Source organism: Haliotis rufescens, unplaced genomic scaffold, assembly GCF_023055435.1.
Source record: "Haliotis rufescens isolate VD_foot unplaced genomic scaffold, xgHalRufe1.0.p SCAF_48, whole genome shotgun sequence".
In the NCBI taxonomy this organism is placed as follows: Eukaryota; Metazoa; Mollusca; class Gastropoda; order Lepetellida; family Haliotidae; genus Haliotis; species Haliotis rufescens.
Genome location: NW_025964201.1, coordinates 2,033,443 through 2,049,761, shown reverse-complemented (window position 1 = coordinate 2,049,761; position 16,319 = coordinate 2,033,443). Strand labels below are relative to the sequence as shown.

Here is a 16,319-nt window from a genome sequence, read left to right as displayed (position 1 = left end):
AAGTGTGCATTATTCACCAGGCGTGACACAGGTCAGATACTCCACGCTTTCATCACACCTGGTGCTGGCTGAGGGCCGGATGCTGGTGGAGTGTGTCAAGAGTGTGTTAATTCTGCTTTCATTTCCACAGACAGCAGCCTGTGATGTGTGTCAGATTTTGCATGCAGGAAGATATCAGAGACCAAATTTTCTATTAAAATCTTCAATTATCTCTGGATGTCTTCTAAATCTTTGAAGATGCCATTCTTTAATTCCGATCCAATCTCTGTCTAGACCGGAAATCCAAGTGGCTTAGTTCCAGATTTCAACTGTACTGTCGCTGTCTTCCTGGACAAATGTGAAGTGTTTTGTTTCTGTCGTCACGAGTAGACACATCATGATTGTAGCAAAGTTATGTCACATGACCATGGCAATAATAACGACAAAACCATTTCCATGATGAATTGTTTGATCGGCATTACCTTTGCCTTACCGTGATCTAAGAAATCTCTGCCAAACGCTGAGTCGATGTACAATCCCGACCACATCATTAGCATGCGTTCATGATTCACTATCAAATAGTGATGATACCAGGTGTTATTTTTGACAAACTTTCCTGTACGGAAGCGTAGTAGGGCCACGGTGAATTTTTTTGTTGTCTAAGTGTCTCCTACGTAACCTTATTATCTTCTACATAGGACTTAGTATCTCCTACGTAGGACTTAGTATCGCCTAGAATTACTATCTCCGACGTAGGACTTAATATCTCCTACGTAGGACTTACTATCTCCTACGTAGGACTTAGTATGGCCTAGAATTACTATCTCCTACGTAGGACTTAGTATGGACTAGAATAACTTTCTCCTACGTAGGACTTAGTATGGCCTAGAATTACAACTCCTACGTAGGACTTAGTATGGACTAGAATAACTATCTCCTTCGCAGGACTTAGTATCTCCTACGTAGGAGATAATAAGTCCTACGTAGGAGATATTAAGTCCTACGTAGGAGATATTAAGTCCTACGTAGGAGATACTAAGTCCTACGTAGGAGATATTAAGTCCTACGTAGGAGATAATAAGCCCTTCGTGGGAGATACTTAGACACACAAAAACACCGTGGCAATTCTACTGAACCTCTGGAGATAGATATGTAACTATAAAGTAGTTAAGTATAACGACCAAACTCTTTCCATATTTAATAGACATCCCTGCATACAGGATAAACAAAAGCCTAATGGATCAAGGAATGAAGATTTCTCTTACGTTTGTGTTGTGGCGTAGTGCGGTGTGGTAGCGGTGAAATCAAATACTTTTACAGAACTGAACTTAGATCTTTTGAAAGATTGCAAGTATGTCCTTGGAGTCGTGGAGAATCATCATGGTATTCACTCCACTTGTCCTGGATGCTTTCTGTGAATATAGACAAAGTCCTTCCTTCATAGATTGAAGGATTATGGTCAATCGTTGCGAGAGAGGTTTAGTGGTACATTTGCTGGACCCAGCAATATATCTCTCAAACGAACGTGTATGACGTCTCCGGGTTTTCCGGTGGATGGAAGGCATTAGGAACACGCTCTGTGAGTTCTATTGACACGGGAGTCAGTGCCGCTGGGATACCACATGTCGATTGAGGAATGTCACTTTGAAATCCGAGAGAAGAAGAAATGTAATTATAGACTTAACTCCAACACGCTCACTGCAAGTCACGGTAATACAGGCAAATGAGAGACCCGAGTTCCATTTGACATCACGCAATTGTTTTGGATGTTGTTTTCATTGGCTCACAATGCTGTCTCTACTTACAAGCAACGTTAGCGACTGAGCAATGCCCGACTTGTGTGGCCCTGATGACTACGATTCATATATAAGTACCAAGTTTCATGTCTTCTTTTGTTGTTGATAAGCAGACACTGTGTACATAGAATGCCTGCAGGGGAAGCATACGGAACTATACTTAGTTAAGTCCAGATAACGATGGCATTGATGAAGCAACGTGGCCTTTAACTATTACATAATTGTCTAAGTATCTATATAACTTTCAAAACATCTTATAATATATAATAATATTTCTCTATCCATCCATCCATCCATCCATCCATCCTGATAAATGCTTAGTCCATGTCTACGATTCCGATTGCATCGTCAGCATAGGTTTTTGAAGCATTATCAAATGGTTATGATACCATGTGTTCGGTAGGCGTGTCCCGCCCCACAGGTATCAATCGTCACGCAGATGCAGAGGTGTTCACCTGAATGTACATGGAACATATTAGGGTACAAATCAAAATATTGAATGAGGAAGGAGATACGGCTGAAAGGTACATGACATGGTGTTGTACAAGTGTGAGTGAACTGCGCCTTTAACTGGCGTCACACTCATGTTAAATATGGCCCCCAGACACAAATCCCAAGATGCTCTGCCCCCAGACACAAATCCCAAGATGCTCTGCCCCCAGACACAAATCCCAAGATGCTCAGCCCCCAGACACAAATCCCAAGATGCTCTGCGTTAATAACGTAGAAATAGATATTGGCAACCAAAACCTTGAAGAAACTGAAAAATACATTTCAAAATGTCAACCAGAGCTAAGTGTCAATGTGTATCTCTATTTTATTATCACCTTTGAGATTTATTTGCGCTAATTGCAATGTCTTTTCTGAGGGCTTAAAGATACTACTGTCCATGGATACGTTTTATTCCTTAGTTGTCAGTCCTTCGTGAATGCTGTATTAAATATACTCAACAACAAAAGTTCCTGTGACACCAATATTTTAGTGTATTTTTCAAACAAGTAAAGTTTGGTTTTCAATATTGTAGTACATGTATGGAATCAAGTCACAAAAACGCAACTGCTACAAAAAGCATGCATTCCATGCAAAAGTTGACTATAATGCAAGCCCCAGGCATTTCACTACCCTAGAAGGGGTAAAAACACATATGCGTTAACGGGATTCCACATGTATTGTTTAGCATCGTGCTGACAACAACCACTCAGAAAAACAACAAAATTACACAATTATTCAACATTACGAAATGCCACGCCTGTCCGAAAATTAGCGTCTGCGAGCCATTGGTATGCTTGAAGCAGGATCGAGTCAACGTGGTGTTGCAAGGCACCATTTGGTGTTTATGGCAACGTTGGCAACAGACGAATGTAGTCAGAGACCATCCTCGGAGTGGCAGGCCACGCGTAACCAATAATCGACAAGACAACTGGATTCGAACAACACACCTACGAAATCGATTCCAGACAGCAAAAGTGACTGCAAGAAGCATCCCTGGCCTTCGACGAATATCTTCACAAACCGTACGTCGCCGCCTCAGATGTGCAGGGATTGTCGCCAGAAGACCCCGCCAGACCTCCCATTTTGACAGGAAACCACCGTCAAGCACGTCTACAGTGGTGCAGTGGGGTTAAGTTCTATTCACTGACGAGTCTCGTTTTCACCTCAGCCACAGCGATGGATGGATTCGAGTGTACCGACGTCGAGGTGAACGTTACGTCAATCATTGTGTCATGGAAGAAAATCGGTTCAGGGGCGGCAGCGTTATGGTATGGGGTGGGATTACAGCAAGACAGAGGACCCATTTGATAGTGGTAGATATGGACAGATATCCCACAGGATATCCGTTCCATGAGACGAAGATGTGTTGCTTGCATCGCAACCAGAGGTGGACACACACGCTATTGATTTGTAAATTGACATTTTGGCATGTTCATGGTTTTTTTTATGAAATCACGCATTTTCTGAAGTCAGTATGGCAAATTAAGCCATTTGAACACTTACAGGAGTCTTTTATCTGTTGCAAACCAAAATTGTTTAGAGTTGGTAAAAAACTTTGCATTAAATCTTATTCAATGTCACAGGAACTTTTGTTGTTCAGTATAGTTACAATACACAACAGGAAACTTGGGGCATCTTCGCAAATGCAAGCTGTCATTTACAAACCCTGGGTATTATTCTTTGCATGTAATGAAAAGTTCTCCGAGGCCAGCGGAAGCATAGCCGGTGGTTAAATTGTCTGAAAAATGCGAGCACTCATAAAACATGCAGCGGAATATTGACAGAAAAAAACTAACAAAATATAGATTTTTTTCTGGCCAAGCAATCACCAGAGGGTATATTCCGTCTGCAGGAACTGCTGATTTATTGAATTTATAGCAAAATTGGATATAAAATGTGAACATTTGCCAGTGCTAGATGTTAGACAAGTGAATCAAAGAAAAGCAACTCATGCAAGACTTACATTCCTTGATGGCTGACTTCCTTACCTAGCAGATAGCAAAGGGAAGTAAAGATGAAACATATGTTCAAATTTTACATTTTTGCCTTCCTCGGAGTCCTACTGTTCAGACGCCTTCGTCCGACACCAAAGTGATCTAGTCTCACATTCAGGTTGCTTTTACTTCCGGTGCACGTAAATGACGCACGGGGCTACGTGTCACGTCAATATAACAACCGCCTTTCAGGGTAGTTTTCAGAACGAGGCCAGCATTCCTATGGACAAGAGGAGGCAACTCTTGTCTTGGGACGAGTACAGAATAGTTGGTTGTGGAAGGTCCTCCGTGCGGATACTGGCGATCAAACACACTCGGGGCTGACGCGTTCATCAAATACCGCATGTAGTTATTGCTGAAGATGTTTTTGTGGAATATTGGATCAGTGCATTTACTCATCAGTGCTTTATAGAAAACTGAGTGAGGTAAAGAGGTCGATAGTGGATTTAATGAAATGTTCTCCATGGCCGCGAGTATCGTAACTGGTGGTTAAATTGTCTGATCTCCGCGGGCACTGATAAAACACACAGGGGAAAAGGAACAGAAAAAAAACTTCCAAAAAATAGATTATTTCAGGCCAAGCAATCAGTCGGTAAATTCCGGCTGCAGGAACCACTGATTTCTTAAAACTGGTATAACCTTGCATCAGGGAAAACATGAAACATTCCCACTTAAAGGAAACAGCCATCTCCAAACTAAACTAGCGGGGATAGACAACCACTCAAGGCAATGTTTATATTGTACTATTGTACCACTACAGACAGAACAGCTTAAAGAGTTTTAATTCTGACCGACCATCAGCGTAAGGGTTGTGTGAAAGCTCGCACAAGAAAGCATCGATGTACAGCATCAAGTCGCCATCAGTCGTGTGTATCTGACAGAAACGTGTTTGTAGGCAACTGTACCTGATCTGGCAGTCGCCGGGCGTATTCCTGGTTCTCGTCAATATTGCCTGTCGGGAATTAAAGCACCGATAGCTACATTTTGATATTTGAAACTAACAAAAACGTTTCAGTAAATAACCAGTATTATGTCATATTACGTCATTATATCGTCGATATGGCCATACCAGTGCTAGTTAGTTTTGCAACGATTTCAGAATTGATGTATCAATCTACACTAACTTCCCTTACTTGCCAATTACTTGGGTTTCTAAGTATTGTCCATTTCAGTTTCGGCATGCAATTTACTTAGAAGTTAATTGGGAAACGAGTCTTGGGAATTAACTTAAATTGTTTTGGCATTTGTAAATATAACACATAAGTGTCCGTAATTCAACTATCATTGCAGCAATGTACAAAATAGTGTTCATACTTTCTTCAAAATAAAAAATGAAAAGACAAATAGGGAAACATACTGCTGGCTACCCACGACTAGAGACAAAATCAGGAACCATCAGCATCCATCACAATTTGATACACTTTGCATGCCATATAGTACTTCCTTATCATAAAGCTGACTATATGTGTATAATCTAGCCAGCGACTAGTTGGAACTGAGTTCAATCCACATTGTAAAACCTGACAGTGACTCCGACATCGCCTGAGGTCCAGCACGATGAACAAACTGATACAGACATAGGTAAGCTTGTGTTCCACTTGGCATCAGTGCTCAACTATAGATACACCTAAAGGTTGGGTAAATACAGATGTCGCCATCTGATAAGTCTCCAATCTTTCACCCGGGTTCCGTCCATTTCCCGTCTTGCCGAATATACATTCTGTTCTACAGCAACTGAGACTCAGAGCTAAGATGCCCCGTACTGATACCAGCCATCAGATCTACTCAAGGATGATGCATTAATCAAGTATGACATATTCATACTGAAAGAAGGTTCTGTGGAGTTCTGACTGGCACGTTTACTTACTATTGCTCTATTGAAGGCTGCGTTGAGGACACAGCCTGAATGTGGGTTTCATTAAAAGTCTTGTGTTGCCGGCGGATATCAGACGACTGTTGAATCGTCACATTCTCGTATTCAGTAATCAGACATGGGGGATGAGAAAACCACAAAGGACGTATCATGGACTTCAACAGAATACCGTACTCCGCCAGGCTCGAGTCTGGGGCGGCCAATTACTTTTTGAAGCAAAGAAATATGAACTGTTATCAGTTTGTTGACAAGTACACAGGTGATGCTGGAGTTGATAGGAAGATCGTAACACAAGTCACAGACACAATCAATAGTTGTTGCTCACGGGTTGCCAAGAGTTGTGTCTTGCATGTGGGCGTGGCTGCCACAAGTAGTGTCTCGCAGGTGGGCGTGGCTGCCAAGAGTAGTGTCTCCCAGGTGGGCGTGGCTGCCAAGAGTAGTGTCTCCCAGGTGGGCGTGGCTGCCACAAGTAGTGTCTCGCAGGTGGGCGTGGCTGCCAAGAGGTGTGTCTCCCAGGTGGGCGTGGCTGCCAAGAGTAGTGTCTCCCAGGTGGGCGTTGCTGCCAAGAGAAGTGTCTCGCAGGTGGGCGTGGCTGCCACAAGTAGTGTCACGCAGGTGGGCGTGGCTGCCAAGAGGTGTGTCTCGCATGTGGGCGTGGCTGCCAAGAGTAGTGTCTCCCAGGTGGGCGTGGCTGCTAAGAGTAGTGTCTCGCAGGTGGGCGTGGCTGCCAAGAGTAGTGTCTCCCAGGTGGGCGTGGCTGCCGAGAGATGTGTCTCGCAGGTGGGCGTGGCTGCAAAGAGTAGTGTCTCCCAGGTGGGTGTGACAATCAGGAGTGGAATTAAAGTAGGCCAAAAAAATATAATGTGTATTGCGAATTTTGTGTCCTTACAACAAAACAAGAAATAAGGAATTTCTTTTCAAATTTGACGAAATTGTAGAATCTAATTTCCAAACAATCAAAAAAATCTTAAAGACACCCAACTACTTTTGAAATGTAGTTCCACAATATATCACAATCTTGAAGATGTTGCAGATAGTACACATATTATCTATTAAGGTTGAAACGTCGTGTGTGATTTACACATTGGTACTTTTCTAACCTGATTCGTCTTCTGAGTCGAAGTCATATGTCATACTGAAGCATTATTGAAACAAACAATAAAATGTGACCTAATCTATTGTTCATGACGTTGCAAATTAACACGTCTTAGACCTTTTCTTGAAATGACCAGCGGGCAATAAATATACTAAGAAATAGTAGTGACATGACCCTTCCATATTCCTAAGAAATCTCTGCTAAATGCAGAGTCCGGTGTACGATTCTGACTGTATCATGAGTATGTGTCTGTCATATTACTACCAATATGTCGCTCTTTTAAATCTTCGGAGAAAACGCATGCTCGATTGTACCTCACATCGAGAAACCAAAGGCCAGCGCTGCTGGAATACATCTTGACATAAAAGGAAATGTGACACTTGGAAAATTGAAGTCATCCCCTTTGTCATACCATCTTGCCGATATTCTTTTGTCACCCCGAATCTTTATGCCTAGATTTTAATATGAAGCAGATGAGGCTGTGACACTGGTCTCCCTTATTTTTAGTTCAGGTGGGTCAATCGCTGGGAATTGGATCTGTGGCATAAAGACACAACCAATCAACAAGGATGGAAGCGCAAGCGGTGCCCATGGGGATGCCTACTTCTTGCCTAAATGTCCTGTCCTCAAATATCACATAGATGTTATATGTAGGTAAATAAACACCGTCTCGCTTACCCGACGAAACAGATTCCATTCGGCGTCAAAAGAAAAACATCGGCGAACATTATATGAATGGATCACTGAAAACCATGTCACCATTCCAGCATTTCACATATTGTATTCTCAGTAACCTACTAAGTACACAACGGAAGAGTAGATCTGTAATACCTTGTATCAAATAATTATAGAATAACCAACGAGATTCACAGAGCCTATGGCTAGGTTATATCAGTAATGTTCATTGAGGAATGTATATAAATCACCATATGTTTCGGAGGACATTCCTTAGCACATGATGTGCATATCGGGACTTGTTCTATCTGGCGATCTGACCGCATGGTCACGAAAGGAAAGGAATAGATAATTTGGCCAGCGCTCTCGACATCACATTGTCAGGACCAACACAGCAGCTGATGCAGCAGTCACTGATTGAAGAAATCTACCGATGCAAATTAACTGACTGTGGAACTGTCTATCAATTCACGATCTAGTTTCAAAAAATGCATTCAATCTTAATTCCTGGTGTGACGAGCTGAGACTTGAGAGAGTATTAATTCAACCTTTCAGCCTATTTTGAAAACCGATTTAATGTGCTTATTAATTTATTTCTATACTTCCGGTTTTTAGAATAAGGAGGAAGTTTTATTTTAGTTGATATCAAATATTGTTTTGGAAGATCGGATACCTTTCCATATTTCTAAATGACAATTTCATAAACCTATTACAATGAGAAGGTGGTGTTGATTTAAGACTTAAGCGTTATTTCGGAACGTAAGCAAAGAGGATCTTTTCATAACAGACAATGTAGATAATTAAGTGGCTTCATTTCACAATTTTTGGATTATAACCATGGCTGCGGACGCGCACTGATTATCAACAACCAGTACAGCCTGGAAACTTCAAACATATTATTGATGTTGCAAGGTTATATTTAGGCGAATTGACAATTTCCCCTCCGACCATCAATCTACTTCAATAAAAAATTATTTCTATATAGATATATTCAGAAGGAATCCCTTTCTATTAAAATCTTCGATCATCTCTGGATGTCTTCCAAATCTTTGAAGATGCCATTCTTGAATTCCGACCTATTTTCACTCTAGACCGGAAATCCATGTAGATTAGTTCCTGGACAAATGTGAAGTGTTTTGTTTCTGCCGTCACGAGTAGACACATGATGATTGTAGCAAAGTTATGTCACATGATCATCGAGAGGAACGTGTGTGACGTCTCCGGCCTTTCCGGTGGATGGAAGGCATTAGGAACACGCTCTGTGAGTTCTATTGACACGGGAGTCAGTGCCGCTCGAATACCACATGTCGATTGAGGAATGTCACTTTGAAATCCGAGAGAAATGTGATTATAGACTTAACTCCAACACGCTCACTGCAAGTCACGGAAATACAGGCAAATGACAGACCCGAGTTCCATTTGACATCACGCGACGCCCAGCTTCGCCAAAGGTCACGTGGGCAAAACGGATGCCTCCGAACTAAGTGCTTCAGACTCTCATCTGTAGTTGTCGCCCCTGAGATGGCCACCAGAGGGCGTAGGAGCGTCCATACGTCAATCACGCATGACGCCCTCTTTGGTAATCTCGACAACGGTTCCGCCTAGACTGGAGGGGCCGACTCGAGACAGGGTGTTTCTCTCTAGGCCGGTATAAAGCTTCCCTTCCGTGCGGATACCGCAGTCAGGCCCACTTGGGAATTACGCAATTATGAAATATGGTACATAGTTGTTGCTGAAGATGTTTTTTTCGAATATTAGACAGATGCATTTACTCAGTGTTTTATTGCAGACAGCGGATTGGATGAAGAGTCCTCAGTTGTCGCCGGTAGCATAAACGGTGGTTAGATAGTCTGAGTCCCAATGGTATTTAGTTACAGACAGGAAATAAAAAAACCCAGATAGTACACGGAACCAAATGTTATGTTGATCCCTATATTGTGATTCAATGACACCCAAAAGAAAACTGATATTGTGACCATAATTGTAAACAGTAAAGGTTTGAGCTGGGTTGTACAGCACGCCACACTCACGTCATCAATGTCGTTCCAGTGCCACTTTCACACCGAACACGTTCCCAGGTTTGTTATCAGCATACCCGTCATCGTGGATGTTTCCCCTAACGACGAATCATAAGTTTAAAGGAAGATGGGAATTGGAGCTCTGTGTAGTCATAACGGGGAAAAAAACATTTTCAAACTGTCTACCATAAGTTTAACTTGATTATTTCCTGCATGGGGAAAAGCCGCTAGTTCTATCCACGAGTTGTTTTTTTTTCCAGAAATGGGTGATTATATAAAAAGAAGATCCTGAGTGAGAATAACAAGCCTTTGTCCCCCTCTCCCCGTCCTCCTCTCCCCGCCCCCCCTCTCCCCGTCCTCCTCTCCCCGCCCCCCTCTCCCCGTCCTCCACGTCCCCTCTTCCAGTCCTACACTCCCCGTCCTCCTCTCCCCGTCCTCCTCTCCCCGTCTATCTCTCCCCGTCCTCCTCTCCCCGTCCTTCACTCCCCGTCCTCCTCTCCCCGTCCTCCTCTCCCCGTCCTCTTCTGTCCGTCCTCCTCTCCCCGTCCTCTTCTCCCCGTCCTCCTCTCCCCGTCCTCCTCTCCCCGTCCTCCTCTCCCCGTCCTCTTCTGTCCGTCCTCCTCTCCCCGTCCTCTTCTCCCCGTCCTCCTCTCCCAGTCCTCCTCTCCCCGTCCTCCTCTCCCCGTCCTCCTCTCCCCGTCCTCCTCTCCCCGTCCTCTTCTGCCCGTCCTCCTCTCCCCGCCCCCCTCTCCCCGTCCTCCTCTCCCCGTCCTCCACGTCCCCTCTTCCAGTCCTACACTCCCCGTCCTCCTCTCCCCGTCCTCCACGTCCCCTCTTCCAGTCCTACACTCCCCGTCCTCCTCTCCCCGCCCCCCCTCTCCCCGTCCTCCACGTCCCCTCTTCCAGTCCTCCTCTCCCCGTCCTCCTCTCCCCGTCCTCCTCTCCCCGTCCTCCTCTCCCCGTCCTCCACGTCCCCTCTTCCAGTCCTACACTCCCCGTCCTCCTCTCCCCGTCCTCCTCTCCCCGTCCTCCTCTCCCCGTCCTCCACGTCCGCTCTCCCCGTCCTCCTCTTCCCGTCCTCCACGTCCTACACTCCCCGTCCTCCACTCCCCGTCCTCCTCTCCCCGTCCTCCTCTCCCCGTCCTCTTCTGCCCGTCCTCCTCTCTCCGTCCTCCACTTCCCCTCTCCGAGTCCTACACTCCCCGTCCTCCTCTCCCCGTCCTTCACTCCCCGTCCTCCTCTCCCCGTCCTCCACGTCCCCTCTCCCCGTCCTCCTCTCCCCGTCCTCCACGTCTCCTCTCCCCGTCCTCCTCTCGCCGTCCTCCACGTCTCCTCTCCCTGTCCTCCTCTCGCCGTCCTCCTCTCTCCGTCCTCCACGTCCCCTCTACCAGTCCTACACTCCCCGTCCTCCTCTCCCCGTCCTCCTCTCCCCGTCTATCTCTCCCCGTCCTCCACGTCCTACACTCCCCGTCCTCCTCTTCCCGTCCTCCACGTCCTACACTCCCCGTCCTCCTCTCCCCGTCCTCCTCTCCCCGTCCTCCTCTCGCCGTCCTCCACGTCTCCTCTCCCTGTCCTCCACTCCCCGTCCTCCTCTCCCCGTCCTCCTCTCCCCGTCCTCCACGTCCCCTCTCCCAGTCCTACACTCCCCGTCCTCCTCTCCCCGTCCTCCTCTCCCCGTCTATCTCTCCCCGTCCTCCACGTCCTACACTCCCCGTCCTCCTCTTCCCGTCCTCCACGTCCTACACTCCCCGTCCTCCTCTCCCCGTCCTCCTCTCCCCGTCCTCCTCTCCCCGTCCTCTTCTGCCCGTCCTCCTCTCCCCGTCCTCCACGTCCCCTCTCCCAGTCCTACACTCCCCGTCCTCCTCTCCCCGCCCCCTCTCCCGCCCCCTCTCCCTGCCCCCGCTCCCCGTCCTGCACGTCCCCCTCTCCCCGTCCTCCTCTCCCTCCTCTCCCCGTCCTCCTCACCCCGTCCTCCTCTCCCCGTCCTCCTCTCCCCGTCCTCCTCACCCCGTCCTCCTCTCCCCGTCCTCCACGTCCCCCTCTCCACGTCCCCCTCTCCCCGTCCTCCTCTCCCCGTCCTCCTCACCCCGTCCTCCTCTCCCCGTCCTCCTCACCCCGTCCTCCTCTCCCCGTCCTCCTCTCCCCGTCCTCCTCACCCCGTCCTCCTCTCCCCGTCCTCCTCACCCCGTCCTCCTCTCCCCGTCCTCCTCTCCCCGTCCTCCTCTCCCCGTCCTCCTCACCCCGTCCTCCTCTCCCCGTCCTCCTCTCCCCGTCCTCCTCACCCCGTCCTCCTCTCCCCGTCCTCCTCTCCCCGTCCTCCTCACCCCGTCCTCCTCTCCCCGTCTTCCAAGTCCCGTCCTCCTCTCCCCGTCCTCCTCTCCCCGTCCTCCACGTCCCCCTCTCCACGTCCTCCTCTCCACGTCCTCCTCTCCCGTCCTCCTCTCCCCGTCCTCCTCTCCCCGTCCTCCACGTCCCCCTCTCCACGTCCCTCACCCCCATTTGTCCTCCATCCACCGTCCTCATCCCATCCCTCTCGAACTGAAGGGATTTCATGAAGTTCAAGAAGTTCACTTGCTATGGATGATTTGTGACTTGTCGGATTATGATCGTTAATGATGATAGATGATGAGGTTTGCGTCAGACGACGTCATCAGGGCCGAGGGCCGCCTGTAATGGTATTTCAACATGAACACTTGTCTTGTGGGTAATTCATGGTGTCCCTGAACACGCGTAGGAAGCAGTGATGTCGTGTGCGGCCGGCGTTAATCACGGTGTGGTGCCGACATGGGAAGACTTAGGCTGTAGAGGGACTGAATACACTTAGCTTCGAAACAGTTGCGATAAACTCCGTCAAAGTTAGGGTCATGTCCATATAATTTTTAAATGTGAAGTTTACACGATATACGGCTTTTCCATTGGACATGGCCGCGAAATTGACGTTCATATGTGTCTGAAGGAGACAATTTGAAGTTCATACGTTTTTCACTGGACTTTATTCTTGAAATGACGTAAACACTGACGGACTACTTCCACATTCCGAGGGGAACCTCGGGAAGTCTCTAGCAGGAATACATACAGAAACGTTATTTCTGATCATTTTAGACCAGTCCTTTAATTTTGAACTGAGTGTTTTAGCTATTGAGAAACGAGGGAAAATTAGACTGCATGATCGTCAACGAATATCCTCGCTTCGGTATTAAATAGTGATATATAGTGATAGTGAAAACATTATATTAAGAATTGACGCTTTGCGTGTGTTCATTGGAGTATGAGCCTTTATAGAGTGAGGGCCAAACAGTGTATGCCCCGACGTTAATACAGTTTGGCCCTCACTCTGTGAAGGTTAATAGTCCAATGAACACATACAAAGTGAAAGTCAATTCTTAGTTGTGTGAAATATTCGGCGTATTTATATCTCACCTTAACAGAAGCTCCGTCTGCGTTTATACGGAGATGGATGCTGTCGGCGAGTTGGAAAAGCGGCATCCTTGTGCTGCCAGCTGTACAGGCGAAGAACACGATGACGCAGGGAGTTAGCCCCGATGTCATCTCGACTTCATCATGTTTGGGTGTCTTATTTGGCTTCTCAGTTTAGAAACAGACACTTATGCTTCTGTATAACAACTGACAATAGCCGTGGGTTTCAGAATAGAGAAACGCTTAAACCAATAATGATGCTTAATTAGTATCGACATCCGTGGTAGCAATGACGTTTGTTGACGTCCCTTTCTCACTCATCTCATTTTCTCCTCTTTCTTTCCGGGTCAGATTCCTCTCCTGAACCAGCACAAATTAACGAAATAATGGGTTTTTGTGACGGCGCCCACAGCAATATTCCAGCAAGGTCACGGTGGGGCCGGGTGTTTCAGGGCAAGGACAACGATCCGAGCTGCCGGGTAGGGCGTAGCTGCGGTAGCCGTACTTCTGTGCTGTTCCCTATATTGACGGGGCGGAGAAGTAGCCTAGTGGTTAAAGCGTCCACTCGTCACGCCGAAGACCCGGGTTCGATGTAATACAATTACAACAATTACAACATTGTCCAAAAATACATCACACTGCCATATAACAGTATTCAATATGAAAAAAATTTGACACAATATTTTTTATCTTTTTATACCCCAAAACTACACTTCACCCACATTTAGCGTCCAAATGAACATCATGTCTGTATCTCATGTTTATTACCTCGAAAATAACGGGCCATCGTTTCTTTTTACATTATTGAAAAACGTTATTTCTTTCAGATGCCCTTGTTGATATAATGTATCGTCTGCCCGGTCAGTTTCTTACATCCTGGCTATACGAATCCCTGGACAAAACACTCCACGTACGCTGTGTCAGTACTCCAGTACATTGGGCTACAGAAGCCTGAAACGTTTCAACAGGAGACAAGGGTAAAATGGTAGGCCCCGTGGCGTCCCTTCTGAAGTGATGTTGCAGAGCATCGATCTGACGGTTTACCTGACCCCGGGATCTGTGCCGCCATGCTTGTTGTTTCCGAGGGACACAGGAATCTCACCAGACGATTGTTTACTTAGTGCCAGTGATTGCATCGCGGCAGTCACCCACCTCCTCGCTACCAACTGCAGACGTTAACCTTTAAACATAGCTCTTCGTAACAAACGGGGATCGCTCAGTGTCGGCATCGCGGCAGTCACCCACCTCCTCGCTACCAACCGCAGACGTTAACCTTTAAACATAGCTCTTCGTAACAAACGGGGATCGCTCAGTGTCGGCATGGCGGCAGTCACCCACCTCCTCGCTACCAACTGCAGACGTTAACCTTTAAACACAGCTCTTCGTAACAAACGGGGATCGCTCAGTGTCGGCATGGCGGCAGTCACCCACCTCCTCGCTACCAACTGCAGACGTTAACCTTTAAACATAGCTCTTCGTAACAAACGGGGATCGCTCAGTGTCGGCATCGCGGCAGTCACCCACCTCCTCGCTACCAACTGCAGACGTTAACCTTTAAACATAGCTCTTCGTAACAAACGGGGATCGCTCAGTGTCGGCATCGCGGCAGTCACCCACCTCCTCGCTACCAACTGCAGACGTTAACCTTTAAACATAGCTCTTCGTAACAAACGGGGATCGCTCAGTGTCGACATCGCGGCAGTCACCCACCTCCTCGCTACCAACTGCAGACGTTAACCTTTAAACATAGCTCTTCGTAACAAACGGGGATCGCTCAACAAGTGGACGTAATAGTAGTGGTAGTGATAGTAGTAGTAGTAGTAGTAGTAGTAGAAGTAGTAGTAGTAGTAGTAGTAGTAGAAGTAGTAGTAGTAGTAGTAGTAGTAGTAGTGGCAGTAGTGGGAGAAGTAGTAGAAGTAGAAGTAATGGTAGTAGTGGTAGTGGTAGTGGTAGTGGTAGTGGTGGTAGTAGTAGTAGTAGTAGAAGTAGTATTAGCAGTAATGATAGTCGTAGTAGTAGTAGCTGTATAAGAAGCAGTGATAGCGGTCGTTGCAGAGCTAATATTTGTAGCAGTAGTTGTAGTAGACGTTGATCACAGCCACGTTACCTACACATTAACCCTAACCCGGATCTAACATTAACCGTTTCTGAATATTTTACCCACACTTCAATAACCTTGGTCGCCGAGCCACTGGAAGAATCGGAAAACTGCATCGCCCCTAACATTGACATATTCTGTACATCGCCCGTAACATTGACATATTCTGTACATCGCCCGTAACACTGACATATTCTGTACATCGCCCGTAACACTGACATATTCTGTACATCGCCCGTAACATTGACATATTCTGTACTTCGCCCGTAACATTGACATATTCTGTACATCGCCCGTAACACTGACATATTCTGTACTTCGCCCGTGACACTGACATATTCTGTACATCGCCCGTAACACTGACATATTCTGTACATCGCCCGTAACACTGACATATTCTGTACTTCGCCCGTGACATTGACATATTCTGTACATCGCCCGTAACACTGACATATTCTGTACATCGCACGTAACACTGACATATTCTGTACATCGCCCGTAACACTGACATATTCTGTACATCATCCGTAACACTAACATATTCTGTACATCGCACGTAGCACTAACATATTCTGTACATCGCACGTAACACTGACATATTCTGTACATCGCCCGTAACACTGACATATTCTGTACATCGCACGTAGCACTGGCATATTCTGAACATCGCCCGTAATACTGGTATATTCTGTACATCGCCCGTAACATTGACATATTTTGTAGATCGACAGTAATACCAACATATTCTGTACTTCGCCCGTAACACTGACATATTCTGTACATCGCCCGTGACACTGACATATTCTGTACATCGCCCGTAACACGGACATATTCTGTACATCGCCCGTAACATTGACATATTCTGTACATCGCCCGTAACA

At 46.5% G+C, this 16,319-nt stretch overlaps 1 protein-coding gene across 1 annotated transcript; it reads left to right on the top strand.

The window, feature by feature from the left end:
- Positions 1-6,284: 6,284 nt before the first annotated feature.
- On the top strand, positions 6,285-12,536 carry LOC125372787 (extensin-like). The gene is made up of 2 exons (XM_048383423.1): positions 6,285-6,947; positions 10,206-12,536. The coding sequence occupies exons 1-2, from the start codon at positions 6,285-6,287 to the stop codon at positions 12,534-12,536; spliced, it is 2,994 nt and encodes a 997-aa protein (XP_048239380.1).
- The last annotated feature ends 3,783 nt before the right edge of the window (positions 12,537-16,319 follow it).

Excerpts from the sequence above, each read along its gene's own strand:
- LOC125372787 (XM_048383423.1), top strand. The coding sequence starts at position 6,285 with ATGGACTTCAACAGAATACCGTACTCCGCCAGGCTCGAGTCTGGGGCG. Across the intron at positions 6,948-10,205 it reads CAAAGAGTAGTGTCTCCCAG|AAGATCCTGAGTGAGAATAA; the intron begins GTGGGTGTGACA and ends TTATATAAAAAG.